General features: G+C 38.5%; 1 protein-coding gene across 1 annotated transcript in view; it reads left to right on the plus strand.

Annotated features, from left to right (window-relative positions):
- Nucleotides 1-14,836, plus strand: part of REL (v-rel avian reticuloendotheliosis viral oncogene homolog) — a 51,054-nt gene that overhangs the window by 8,589 nt on the left and 27,629 nt on the right. Inside the window, exons 2-4 of the mRNA XM_011941821.1 lie at nt 2,035-2,177; nt 5,426-5,574; nt 12,283-12,374. Coding sequence (XP_011797211.1) covers nt 2,035-2,177; nt 5,426-5,574; nt 12,283-12,374 — 384 coding nt within the window. The remainder of the gene's footprint in view (nt 1-2,034; nt 2,178-5,425; nt 5,575-12,282; nt 12,375-14,836) is intronic.

Consider the following 14,836-nt stretch of genomic DNA (forward strand, 5'->3'; position numbering starts at 1 on the left):
TGTTAGCCAGGATGGTCTCGATCTCCTGACCTCGTGATCCACCCGCCTCGGCCTCCCAAAGTGCTGGAATTACAGGCATGAGCCACTGTGCCCCGCTTAAAATTTTTACTCTAAAATGTAAATATGATCATGTGATTTGCCTGCATCAAAATATTCATTGATTTCATCACACATAAAATGAAATCCACATTGCCAAGTGTGCTCTGACTTTTAGTTCTCTTTCTAAGAGAGGAAGTGTATTCCATTGGTGATTCTTAAATAAACCCTCCTCTGTGGACACACTGTTCCCCTTTCCCTAGAATACCTACCTTTTTCCTCTTTATTTCCCCAGCTCTTTTGCTTTATTAACCGCTCTTTTTCCACTGACATAGTTGGGCATTCCTGACTCTTCCACTCTTATTTCCACAGAATTTTGTTAGTGCTTTTCTTCCTTCTGTAGTCTAATAATATGTGTTGTTTGCCTTGCTCTTCTGTAAGGTCTTTTAGAGTGACAGTTGTGATGCCACCATGGTATCACTAAATCATTGTTATCAAGAAAGCATCTGAAATAATAGACACCATTTATTGAACGTATATGTATATATGACACTTGGTAAGAATTTAGCACGTATAATCTGTAATCTTCACAACAACCCAATGAGGTAGGTGCTATTATGATTATTCCTATTTTACAGAGGCGGAAACGAAGAGATTTTAATTTTAATAACTTTTCCGTGGTCTTACTGTTAGGAAGTAGCTGGGGTAGGATTCCAGAGGCCTCTTCTTCATACTATTCTGATAAGGCCCACTGTGTTACCATTTCTCAGGATTGCTTGCATTCTAACGGGAGAAGCCTTAGTCGGCACTAAACTGATTAAGGGACCCTTTTTTTTTGTTTTAATGGAAAACATCTTCACACCCCTATTAACTCCCCTACTTGCAAGTACAGTTGAGTGTCTATTTACCTTTCCTCCCACAATTTGGATAATAAAAAATAGTAAAGTTGCATATATTTTAAATAACTTTATTGACATATTGACATATAATTTATGTACAACAAACTGCACTTTTAAAGTATGCAATTTGATAAGTTTTGACATACATATACAACCTTGGAATCATCATCACAAGATAATTAACATGTCCATTGTCCCCCCTGCCTTTACTATCCACCATATATCCCTGTTCTTAGGCAACCAGTGATCTGCTATTGTTCATTGTATGTTACTTTACATATCCTAGAGTTTCATATAAATGGAATCATGCAGTATATGCTCTTCTGGTCTAACTTCTTTCACTCAGCATAATGATTTTGAGAGTCATCCATGTTATTATATGTATCAGCAATTCATTCTGCAGATGCTTATTTTGAATTTTAGTTATTATAGAAAGTAAATATTTTTTTTTCTCTGTTGTATCTTTAGAAAAGGTTTACATGGGACTGATGACACATTCTTTGAGCCTGAAGTCCCTCCTGGGGCTTGTTTTGATATACTATGTGTAAGTCCTTTAACATTTGAATGGAGATAGAAAAAACTTACATATGCTTCTGCAGGGATTTAAATGCATTTTCATTTTCAGTGAATGGTCTTTTCATTTAGTATTATGAATATGATGTAAAATCAAGCAGTTAAATACATTTAACTCACTTTAGGAGTGTAATATTTTACTTCTGAGTACTATCTTCTCTACCCTTCTTGGGGAATCTTGGGGGAAACCCTTCTGCTAGGTCTCACGTGGGAGGTGGATATCTCTGAAGTGGTTATCTCAGAACTTCATATTGATGTTAGCTATAGATATTAAGCTATAAAGTGCTAACCAATCAATATGGTTTGAATGACTTGTTTTGACACTACATAGGGACTCAATCTGAATGGGAAAAAAAGGTGCCTCTCCCAGCCAATCTCCAAAATAACATTTCAACCTTGTTATTTAATGTTAGGAGGAAAAAAATCTTTATTTTAGTCTGCTGTTACGAAAAAGCAGAAGTGTTAACATCCATTATTAATTGCTATATTAATCTCACTGACTTCCTCCTTTTAAAAAACTTTTCAGGTGCGTATAACCCATATATAGAGATAATTGAACAACCCAGGCAGAGGGGAATGCGTTTTAGATACAAATGTGAAGGACGATCAGCGGGCAGCATTCCAGGGGAGCACAGCACAGACAACAACCGAACATACCCTTCTATCCAGGTAATAGACCCTTCTTCTATGTCTATCTCGCTATTAGTTGCTTCATATATTAGCTATAGCAATTATTTTAAAGGGACAGTTTCTTAACAGTCATCTCCACAGTTTTGTCTTTTTCTTTTTTCCTTTTTTTTTTTAAACGGATCTGTTAAAAAGACATCTATTAGATAGATGTTTAAGGACATCTCTTAAATATAATATGGAGTCTTCCCCACTGCAGATAGCTATATGGTGCTGTGTATTAACCTAAGTAGAGCGACTCATAATGTTTAGTTGCTCTACTTAGATTAATACACAGCACCATATAGCTATCTGCAGTGGGGATAGTTGGCAGCTTTTGGATCATGTTCTTTTTCATGGAACGCAAAGATTAATAAGGAAAACTCATTCTCTACAGAGGTGAGTGATACTATTCTGTAGATTAAACATAGGTTTGATAACTCAGTCATAATTATTCTTGGCTAGTCTTGGGGCTAGAACATTTTTTTCTCCTTTTTCTTACCTTTGTTGCTTGTCTCTGATTCTCTGGGTCATTGACTGATTCGAAATACCACTTTATAAATGTAGTTTTCTCACATTAGCATAAATTTTTAACAGCTTTTGACCAAAAATGACTTTGGTAAACATACTAATAGTTATAAGATGTACTAAATTTATTTATTTATTTTTGAGATGGAGTTTCGTGCTTGTCGCCCAGGCTGGAGTGCAATGTCACGATCTTGGCTCACTGCAACCTCCATCTCCTGGGTTCAAGTGATTCTCCTGCCTCAGCCTACCGAGTAGCTGGGATTACAGGTGCCCACCACCACGCCCAGCTGATTTTTGTATTTTTTAGTAGAGGCAAGGTTTCACCATGTTGGGCAGGCTGATCTTGAACTCCTGACCTCAGGTGATCCACCCGTCTCGGACTCCCAAAGCATTGGGATTACAGGCATGAGCCACCGTGCCCGGCCAAGATGTACTAAATTTATTTACTTATTATATATTTATTTATTTATTTTTTGAGACGGAGCCTCACTCTTTTGCCCAGGCTGTAGTACAGTGTCACAATCTCTGCTCACTGCAAGCTCCACCTCCCGGGTTCATGCCATTCTCCTTCCTCAGCCTCCTGAGTAGCTGGGACTACAGGCGTCCACCACCACGCCTGGCTAATTTTTTTGCATTTTTAGTAGAGATGGGGTTTCACCATGTTAGCCAGGATAGGATGGTCTTGATCTTCTGACCTCGTGATCCACCCACCTCAGCCTCCCACAGTGCTGGGATTACAGGTGTGAGCCACCACGCCCGGCCTATTTTTATTTTTTTGAGACAGAGTTTCACTCTGTCGTCCAGGCTGGAGGGCAGTGGCATAATCTTGGCTCACTGCAGCCTCCGCCTCCCGGGTTCAAGTGATTCTCCTGTCTCAGCCTTCCGAGTATCTGGGACTACAGGCGTGTGTCACCACACCCAGCTAATTTTTGTATTTTTAGTAGAGATGGGGTTTCACCGTGTTAGCCAGGATGGTCTCAATCTCCTGACCTCGTGATCCACTCGCCTCGGTCTCCCAAAGTGCTGGGATTACAGGTGTAAGCCACTGCATCCAGCCCAGTGTACTGAATTTATATTTTCTATTTGTAAACTGTTTTTCATTTGAGTTTCAGTGAAGGGTTTATCCTTTAAATGCCAATTAAAAACTTTAATGGCAAAGTAGATTTTGAAAAGTGTTACTTTTTTTTTATTTGAAAAGTGTTACTTTTATCAACAGATCTTAATTCATTGTTTTATAACTAGATTATTTACAAAGTCTATTCTGTTGATGAACTTAAAGGGAATTGCTAAGTTATAGAATAAATCAGTGGCAAAATTATATATTGAATTCCAGATTTCTATTTTTATCACATTTTTGGCAGTAGTATGGATTTGGGTTATGTAAGTCTTTTAAATGTTAAAATGAGTGAGATGCTAATAAAAAGGAACTAAGGAAATACTATTTGGCCAGTTTTTTGAGTCATTTTTAAAGTTTTCTTCATAATTCATCTTATCCTATGCATCTCTAAAATATTTCTAAGATCTGTATTTTTACTATTCCAGTAGGTCCTAAACACTTTACAGCTTGAGTTGTGTATTTGCCTACTTATAGTCTTGAGCAATTACCTTTACTTTCATACAGAAAGAAATGTAATACTTCCTGGTTACTTTCAAATTCTAATTCAAAATTATGGATTTTAGTTTCCTCTACCTCGTAAGCTACCCATTCTTACTTTACCTTGCTCCTTTGTGGTATGCTGGTTTTCATATTCCCTGCTTTGTTCTTTCAAATTTACTAGCTTTCAAACTAAGCATTATTTCCTGTCCTCCTTCCTCTTCCCTATTAAACTCTCCTTTTTACTCTGTGTTCTAAGATGTACTTTCTATATGAAATTTGATGTTGTTAAACTCAATTTGATTTATTGCCTGTTCTAGAGTGCACTTGGGGTATGCTTACTGAAAAAACATTTTTGTGAAGTGAAATGTCACATATTAAGTAAAATGATCATATTTATGTGCTATCCTTTCCAATATGGCTTAAATATATATTCAAGGAATGTTTATGGTATGACAGTACATTTAACAGCTGGGCATTTAGTGACTTAACATCTGTTTTCTCATGTTCTATGATAAAATTTGGGTAGAGTTTTACTTGTTTTGAAAGGAAAATTAAGCAGAGTCAAATGATATGACCAAATGAAATTAGGGCAGAAAATATGTCAAGAAGCTGAGAGGTAAGTTCTTCTATACTGGTATTCTTTGGAAAGTTTCATCTAAACTGCAGTTGTGGCCGGGCGCGGTGGCTCAAGCCTGTAATCCCAGCACTTTGGGAGGCCGAGACGGGCGGATCACAAGGTCAGGAGATCGAGACCATCCTGGCTAACACGGTGAAACCCCGTCTCTACTAAAAAAAAAAATAGAAAAAACTAGCTGGGCGAGGTGGCGGGCGCCTGTAGTCCCAGCTACTCGGGAGGCTGAGGCAGGAGAATGGCGTAAGCCTGGGAGGCGGAGCTTGCAGTGAGCTGAGATCCGGCCACTGCACTTCAGCCTGGGCGACAGAGCGAGACTCCGTCTCAAAAAAATAAATAAATAAATAAATAAATAAACTGCAGTTGTTTGTCAATTGGACTTTATTTATTTAGTGCCAATTATATTATAATTAATGTAAATTGAGCTCTCATTTAGTAGATCAGTTTATAATGCGATCTATTTGGACCATATATTTAATTTCCCCCTTTTTTCAGATTATGAACTATTATGGAAAAGGAAAAGTGAGAATTACATTAGTAACAAAGAATGACCCATATAAACCTCATCCTCATGATTTAGTTGGAAAAGACTGCAGAGACGGCTACTATGAAGCGGAATTTGGACAAGAACGCAGACCTTTGTTGTAAGTACACAGTTACAGACATCTTCAGAAATAAGATAAGACATAGGACTTTCTGTTTCTTCTCCGTGACAATCTGTTACTTTTTAGCAGAATAATTTTCTCATTCTACTTCTATTTACTATTTTTACACTTATATTTTTACTATTTGCATTAGAACTACCCTTTCATTCTTCATTAGTAGACACATCTTATGATGGTTAGCAGGAAAACATTTTTATTGTTATTAAAAGTAAATGTAAACTTATTGTATACTGTGATTTCCTTTCTTGGGGTGGACAGTTTTTGAAATAATTTTGCACTCTTTTTTTTTTTTTTTCTCGAGACAGAGTTTTGCTCTTGTTGCCTAGGCTAGAGTCCAGTGGCACGATCTTGGCTCACTGCAACCTCCACCTCCTGGGTTCAAGCGATTCTTCTGCCTCAGCCTCCCGAGGAGCTGGGATTACAGGCATGCGCCACCACGCCTGGCTAATTTTTTTGTATTTTTATTAGAGATGGGGTTTCTCCATGTTGGTCAGGCTGGTCTCGAACTCCCAACCTCAGATGATCTGCCTGCTTCTGCCTCCCAAAGTGTTGGGATTACAGGCATGGGCCACCGTGCCCAGCCTCTGTCTTTTCATTTATAGTTAACTTATTATTATTTTGAGACAAGGTCTTGCTCTGTTACCCAGGCTGGAGTGCAGTGGCATGATCTCAGCCCATTGCCACCTTCACCTCCAGACTCAAGCCATCTTCAGCCTCAGCCTCCTGAGTAGCTGGGACTACAGGCATGCACCACCCATGCCCAGCTAATTTTTGTATTTTTTGTAGAGATTGGGTTTTGCTGTGTTGCCCAGGGTGGTCTTGAACTCCTGAACTCAAGCAATCTTCCCTTTTTGGCCTCCCAAAGTGCTTGGGATTACAGATGTGAGCCATTGTGCCACGCCCATTTACAGTTAACATAAAAATGCCTGGATGTGAGAAAAATCAACTGGAAAACTCGAGTTATTATTTAGAAAATGGCAGGTTATAGAATTAACATATAACAGTAGTTCTAAGATAAAAATAATCATGTAATATTTCATGATAGTGAGGCTACCAGAAGACGGGCCCATTCATCATGTTAGAATGTAAATTAATAAAGTTGTCTGGTAGGCAATTTAACTGCATAACAAAAACCCAAAAAATATGAATGCCTCTTAGCCAGCCATTCCACTTCTAGGAGTTTAGCCTCAGAAAATAATTAAGTGTACTCAGACATTATGCTCTAATACTGTTCATTGCAGTTCTGTTTTTAATGGCAAAAAGCTAGAAGCAATTCAAATAGTAATCAAAGGGGATTAATTAAATAAACTGATACATTCATGCAATGTACTCCTGTACAGCCTTCAAAATCATATTGCCAATATGTCTATTGGTATGTAAAGATAGTCACAATATATTAGATAAATAGGTTTTCTGTTTTTTGGTTTTTTTGTTTTTGTTTTTGAGACAGAGTCTTGCTTTATTGCCCAGGCTGCAGTGCAGTGGTGTGATTTTGGCTCACTGCAGCCTCCACCTCTCTGGTTCAAGCAATTCTCCTGCCTGAACCTCCCATGTTAGCTGGTATTACAGGCATGTGCCACCACGCCCAGCTAATTTTTTGGTATTTTTATTAGAGACAGGGTTTCACCATGTTGACTGGGCTGGTCTCAAATTCCTGACCTCAGGTGATCCACCTGCCTCAGCCTCCCAAAGTACTGGAATTACAAGCATGAGCTACGTTGCCTGGCCAGATAAATAGGTTTTAAAACAATATGTGAAGAATAATCCTATTTTCATTTAAGATAAATTTATACGTATACATGATGTATATATGTTAATACTAAGGTATTAGTAGTTGTCTGGGTGGATAAGATTGTAGGGTTTTATGTTTTTCTTTTAACTTATATTTTATAATTCATTTTTGTAATGAACATGTATTGGCTTTCGGGGAAAAATGAACTAATTACAACAGAAAAGAGGTTAATAGTCTCTACATATATTAGTAATAACCATTTGGAAAAAAATGCTTTAAATGCTCCTCTTACAATAACACAAAATATCTAGTATTATACACACTTGGCAAATATTTGTCTATATTACTTGACCTCCCAACAACATTTTACACTATGATCACTCCTTACCTGAAACATTTTTATTCCTTATTTTCTGTGAAAACAAACTTCCGTTTTACTTCCTGCTTTTCTGGCTGTTCTTTCTTAGTTACAGGCAGTTGAATTTTTGGATCACCTTACTTGCTGTCCTAATAATGCTCTTTATGGCTGTTCCATCTCTCTCCCCAATTCAGGATCCCATTAAGGATTACACACTATAGGTAGCATTATATTTAACATGAAGAACATAAATAATATTTTCATGTTAACATGAAACATTTTGGGCAAGAAATCTATAGAAGTGATGCAGTATAATTCTCAAAATATCCCTTCAGTTTTTTACATTATTAGCGATATTATCTTGGCATTCTATTATAAAGAAGAACTTTCCCTTCCTCTTTCTCCATTTAAAAAGTATTACTATAAACTCATGCATTCTTGTATTTAATGTATTATAGTTATTGTTATTCTTTTGATTTTCAAATTGACCCGGATTTGATTAATGCAAGCCTCTTCAAACTGTTTCCTGTGTTTTTTTGATATGTCCTCATCTTTCTTTGAGCACTTTTTTACTTTCTGACAAAACAAAATGTTCAAGACTTGTGCTTTTCTTTTTTGAGACAGAGCCTCGCTCTGTTGCCCAGGCTGGAGTGCAGTGATGCGATCTCACCTCACTGCAACCTCCCCCTTCCAAGTTCATGTGATTTTTGTGCCTTGGCCTCCCAAGTAGCTGGGATTACCAGCGTGCACCACCATACCCAGGTAATTTTTGTATTTTTAGTAGATACAGGGTTTCATCATGTTAGCCAGGCGTGTCTCAAACTCCTGACCTCAATGATCCTCCTGCCTCAGCCTCCCAAAATGCTGGGATTACAGGCATGAACCACTGTGCCTGACCGTCTTGTGCTTTGTTTGCCCAGCCGTGAAGCTATCAGCTTTTTCCAGAGATTCTTGATTCCTTTTGGTGGGGAATGGTGTTTAGTCTGATTGCCTTCTCAACATATTCCCTTAAATGTCTCAAAAGTACCTTAAGTAGCCAGGCACAGTGCCTAATGCTTGTAGTTACAGCTACTCAGGAGGCTGAAGCAGGAGGATTGCTTGAGCCCAGGAGTTTGAGTCCAGCCTGGGCAACATAGTGAGATCTTATCTCTTACAAAAAAAAAAAAGCACTTCAAATAGAATATGCCCCAAACCATGATTTTACTGTGATCATATCTCTTTCCCCTCATAATTGGTCTTGTTCCAATGTGCCATGTGTTAGTGATTGCTATGAAAGGCCTATAGGTGTCATCTCTGGCATTCCTCATCCAGGTGTACACGTTGAATCTACTAACAATTACTTTCTCAAGCGGTTCTGAATCTATCCACTTCACTCAGTGAAATTCATCACTGTCGTACTACCACTATAGTCTAAATCGGGGCTGCTGGAATAACCTGACTGGTCTTGCATCAACCATTTTGTACCTTTTCCAAACCTTCTGTCTTTCCTAACTTTAGCCAGAGTGATCTTATGGAATGCCACATACAAATGGAATTGTCTCTCCCTTGCTTAAAACATTTTAATGGGTTTGTTTGGCTCTTGGAATAAAGACAGCATTCCTTCTATATCCTATAAGGCCCACATGACCCACCTGTATTTCTAGCCTTCTATTAAACTCTACTTTCCTTAATTTTTACACTCCACTCACAAAGCCTTCCTTTAGTTTCCTCTGTTTCCTCCTCCAGTGCTCTTCTATAGGGGTCTTTGTGGGACCTGTTCCTATTGCCTGGAAGTCTCTTCTGTTCCATCATAGGCTCCCATAGCATCATGTATACTTCCTTCATAAAACTTGTTATGATTGCAGTTTAGCATTTGTGTATGTGTGATTATTTAATGTATATCTGCTTCACTAGACCAGAGACTACCAGACTTTTTCTGTAAAGTACTAGATAGTAAATATTTGGGGTTTTGCAAGCTGTATGGTCTCTGTTGCTCAGCTGTGCTGTTGTAGCATGAAAGCAGCCATAGATAATATGTAAACATCAGTTTGGCTGTGTTCCAATAAAACTTTATGTGCAAAGACAGACAAGATGCTGGATTTGGTCCATGAGTTACAGTTTGCCAACCTTTCCACTAGACTGTAAGCTTCTTGAGGAAAGGGATTTTATATCCCCATTAGTTTGCAGAGTTTTTGGTATATAGTACGAACCCCAAAACTTGTTGAATGTCTGTGAATGAATGAATGAATAATTGATTCAAACAATCTCTTGATCCTTCATTTCAGAATTTCAAAAATTACCACCACCTCTAATATTCTGTGACTAGCAGTCAAATATGAGATTATCCAGATGAAACAAAATGAAGTAATATAAATGTATTAATATGAAGATTCTTTTTTTTTTTTTTTTTTTGCGGAGTCTTGCTCTGTCACCCGGGCTGGAGTGCGGTGGCCGGATCTCAGCTCACTGCAAGCTCCGCCTCCCGGGTTTACACCATTCTCCTGCCTCAGCCTCCGGAGTAGCTGGGACTACAGGCGCCCGCCACCTCGCCCGGCTAGTTTTTGGTATTTTTAGTAGAGACAGGGTTTCACCGTGTTAGCCAGGATGGTCTCGATCTCCTGACCTCGTGATCCGCCCGTCTCGGCCTCCCAAAGTGCTGCGATTACAGGCTTGAGCCACCGCAATATGAAGATTCTATAAAATCTTTTGGCAAAGAAAAAGAATCAAACCAAGAATCTTTCAAAGAAGTGGAATACTTTTGAGGACGAAGATTATAGTTCCTAGATTTCAAGAAAGGATTACGAATTCAAGCTTTAGCCGACCAAGCATAGTGGCTCATCCCTATAATCTTAGCACTTTGGGAGGCTGAGGCAGGCGGATTGCTTGAGTCCAGGAGCTTGAGACCAGCCTGGGCAACATGGTGAAACCCTTACTCTAGAAAAATACAAAAATTAGCTGGATACAGTGTCATGTACCTGTAGTCCAGCTATTCAGGAGACTGAGGTGGGAGGATCACTTGAGCCTGGGAGGTGGAGGTTTCAGTGAGCTGTTACGGTGCCACTGCACTCCAGCCTGGGTGGCCGAGTGAGATCATCTCAAAAAAAAATTTTTTTTTTAAGATTTATTTTTGTAGTTATTGGAGGCAGAGGAAGGAAATGTGAGATATTTTAGGTGCTAGCAAAATTGTAAGTGTATTGAATGTGAAGAGCATGAACATAAGAGAGCGTGAGCATGGAGACAGGCAGACAAAGTAGCCTCTGGTTGCAAGTGCCATGTGAAGTTTGAACAATAGTAATGTTATTATAATTGAGTTAATTGAGTTTTGCTTCCTTATTCACACCCACCCAATTTTACTGATGTCATGGTTTTTCCATGTGGGAACAAGTATGACTGATGGTGGTGGGGGAGTTCCCCCCACCATCATCTATGCTACACATATGCAAATTAGTAATATTTGTAGCTATTGGGAAGTTTTTCATAAATGACATTTTGAAACTTGTTAAATATTATTGTTAGCATTAAAATTCTTTCTAATAAAAAAATTTTAGTAATTTGTTATGATGAATGGCTATAACTTTATATAGCACAAAACATATTCTACTGCTAGTAACAGTGAATTCAGAGCTCAAAAAGCAAATCTCCGTGGAGCTAGGCAAACAGCATAAATGAGTGGTGTGGGTCAAGTGTAGGAGGACTAACAGGCACTGTAGCAAACTGAAGAGCCCTGCATAAATGGGATTCAGTCCCTAGCCTGTTGTTTCTGTGCCAGCTTAGTATTGCCAGGTCTTTAACATGTACAAGAGAAGCCAGAAATCCAGATGTTCATATGCAATTACCCGATTTCTAAATGTAGATAATCTGTGCAGATTTTTAAAAATATAGGCAACACTTTTGTGGGCCTAGCAAAACATAGGTGTGAGCTCCAACCTGTGAACATCTTTTTACAGCTTTTGCTTTGCGTTATCAACCATACAGACTTTATTGATTTGATTCCGAATTTGGGAGGTAAATTTTACCATTTGGTATTGCTTTACTGTTAATCTATATTTTGGTATGTTTGACATAGGCATATTAGTAAGATGTAATTGTAAAACACTGTATGTTAAAATGATACAGTATATATCATTTTAACAGTTCTTAGAAGTACAACCCCACTTCCTTTTTTTTTGATACGGAGTTTTGCTCTTGTTGCCCAGGCTGGAGCGCAATGGCGTGATCTCGGCTCACTGCAACCTCTGCCTCCCGGGCTCAAGCGATTCTCCTGCCTCAGCCTCCCGAGTAGCTGAGATTACAAGCATGCGCCACTATGCCCGGCTAATTTTGTATTTTTAGTAGAGACGGGGTTTCTCCGTGTTGGTCAGGCTGGTCTCGAACTCCCGACCTCAGGTGATCCACCCGCCTTGGCCTCCCAAAGTGCTGGGATTACAGGCATGAGCCACGCACCCAGCCACATAACCCCACTTCTTACTCTCTAATCTTTATTAAGGGCAATTGGAAGCATATTCATGCTTTGGTATGTCCAGCTGACAGCATGATAACTTCAGTATTGCTATGTTTGCTTTTTGCAGTATTCCATGTGTTTATAATGCAGTTTTGAATATTGTTTTTTTCCTCCTAGTTTCCAAAATCTGGGTATTCGATGTGTGAAGAAAAAAGAAGTAAAAGAAGCTATTATTTCAAGAATAAAGGCAGGAATCAATCCATTCAATGGTAAGTATGTTTGATAAAATCATTTATATTTATTTGGGTGTTGATTTCTATTTATTTTTTCTTCTCCCCCCGCTTTTTTTTTTTTTGAGATGGAGTTTCGCTCTTGTCACCAGGCTGGAGCTCAATGGCATGATCTCAGCTCACTGCAACCTCCATCTCCCAGGTTCAAGCGATTCTCCAGAGTAGCTGGGATTACAGGCACCCACCATCACACCCAGCTAATTTTTGTATTTTAAGTAGAGATGGGGTTTCACCATGTTAGCCAGGCTGGTCTAGAACTCCTGACATCAGGTGATCTACCCGCTTCAGCATCCCAAAGTGCTGGGATTACAGGCGTGAGCCATCGTGCCCAGCTATTTATATCTTGAACCTGTGTTTTAAGTTCTGTGTTTACTTTTCTACTTGTTGACTTATACGTGTATCTGAGGAATGAAGTATACTATTTAAAATAGTTTCTTCACAGTTGTTGACAAAAAATCTTACGCACACAGAGGTTTCTGGTATTGTTGGAGAGTATCACTGTTTTATATAATAAAACTTCAAAATGTTGTGATCCTTTTTGAATGTGGCCTTCCTTATGCCACTTCCAGCTGACAACATACTCTCCCCCTTTTGAATGTTAAATAGGCACTGTGTTTATAAGGTATTGGAGTGCATTTAGCTCAAGGGTATATTCGCCAGTAAGATTTAATCCCAATGTGGAAGAAGAAGCATAGAGATAATAGATATCACACAAAGTATTTTCATAGCGTATTTGTGTGTATGTTTATCTACTGTTTAGTGAATTTTATTGAGGATAGCATTTATTAAGTATTTATACTTATGGTACTATCTGCCTTGTGCTATAGGTATAAATACTTAATACTCCCTGACTGTTACTTGTAAGCTCTCTGTATTGTTTGAGTAGATAAGTACTACCACAGTAGGTGCTGGCATCCTATACTTAGAGCAGCCTCCATTCTGAAGTTTTCTGCAGCTACTTAAATATGCGGAAGTCAGGAATTAATTGACTATAATATTTTCAAAGAATATATTTCTTGGTCATATTTAAGACATCCTTATACTGGTGGTTTGTATTTTTCCTGGATGTATAAAAATAATTTAAGAGCTATGTTGATAATTTAAGGAATATATTCACAGATAATTACTGTTTTATGAGCCATAAGATCTGCATCTCTTTTCTCTAGGTTTTATTTTTCATTCTATTTAGTATAAAGCTGAAAGCAAAAGTCCCTTTCTTCCCTTCCAGCCTTAGCAGGGGAGAGTGCTATTAAGTTTGACGTATATTTTTCTAGAATTTTCTTTATACATATTTAGTTATATGTAGAAATATATATTTTATATAAAAGGAATCATGCTATATATCCTATTCTACTCCTTCATTTTTTTCCACTCAGGAATATACCTTAAACTTTCCGTGTCAGTACTTACAAATCTTTTTATTTTTTTTTTAATAGAGTATTTTATTGTTTGGGTAGAACATAATTTGTTTATTTAGTCATCTTTTTTTTTTTTCTTTTGAGGTGGTCTTGTTCTGTCACCCAGGATGGAGTGCAGTGATGTGATCACAGATCACTGCAGCGTTGACATCCTGGGCTCAAGCAATCATCCCACCTCAGCCTCCTGAGTAGTTGGCGCACCACCACGCCCAGCCAGCCCAGCTAGTTTTTGTATTTTTTGTAGAGACAGGGTCTCGCCATGTTGCCCAGGCTGGTCTCAGAACTTCTGAGCTCAGCAATCCACTTGCCTCGGCCTCCTGAAGTGCTGGGATTACAGGCATGAGCCTCTGCACCCGGTCTATTTAGTCTTCTATTAATGAACATGTATGTTGTTTTCGTTTTGTTTTAAAAGCTCCACTGAACATACACTTTGAGCTCTTGTGTGATTATTTCCCTAGGATAAATTTTTGGAAATGGAAAATTTCTGGGTCGAGTATGCTCATTTAAAATTGTGATTCATTGCCAAATTAATAGGCCAGACTTTTATATTAAAGAGGCAGATAAGTCTAGATGCAATATAAAACAAGGAAATTATAAGTGATAGCTGTCATTTATTAAGCACTTCTTGTATGTCAGGGAGTAAACGTTAGTGCTTTAAGTACACTATTTTATTTAATCGTTGAAACAATTCTGCTTTATGGAAGAGAATACCAAGGCTTTTGTTATTTAACTGTCCCAAATCATGCTGCAAATATAAGTGGCAGACCTGGGATTCATATACAGGTTCCTTGACTCCAGTGATAAAGGGTTAAAAAGGAAGATGCTGTCTGTGGAGTTTCTTTTTCTTAGTTTTGGCAGTTCAGAATCAGGCATGTTTTCTGAGATGCCTGGGCTGGAGTGCAGTGGTGTGATCACAGCTCACTGCAGCCTTGATCTCCCAGGCTCAGGTGATTCTCCCACCTCAGCCTCCCAAGTAGCTGGGACTACAGGTGTGCATCACCATGCCCAGCTATTTTTTTTTTT

This window comes from Colobus angolensis, unplaced genomic scaffold (genome assembly GCF_000951035.1).
Source record: "Colobus angolensis palliatus isolate OR3802 unplaced genomic scaffold, Cang.pa_1.0 Scaffold201, whole genome shotgun sequence".
NCBI classification, from domain to species: domain Eukaryota; kingdom Metazoa; phylum Chordata; class Mammalia; order Primates; family Cercopithecidae; genus Colobus; species Colobus angolensis.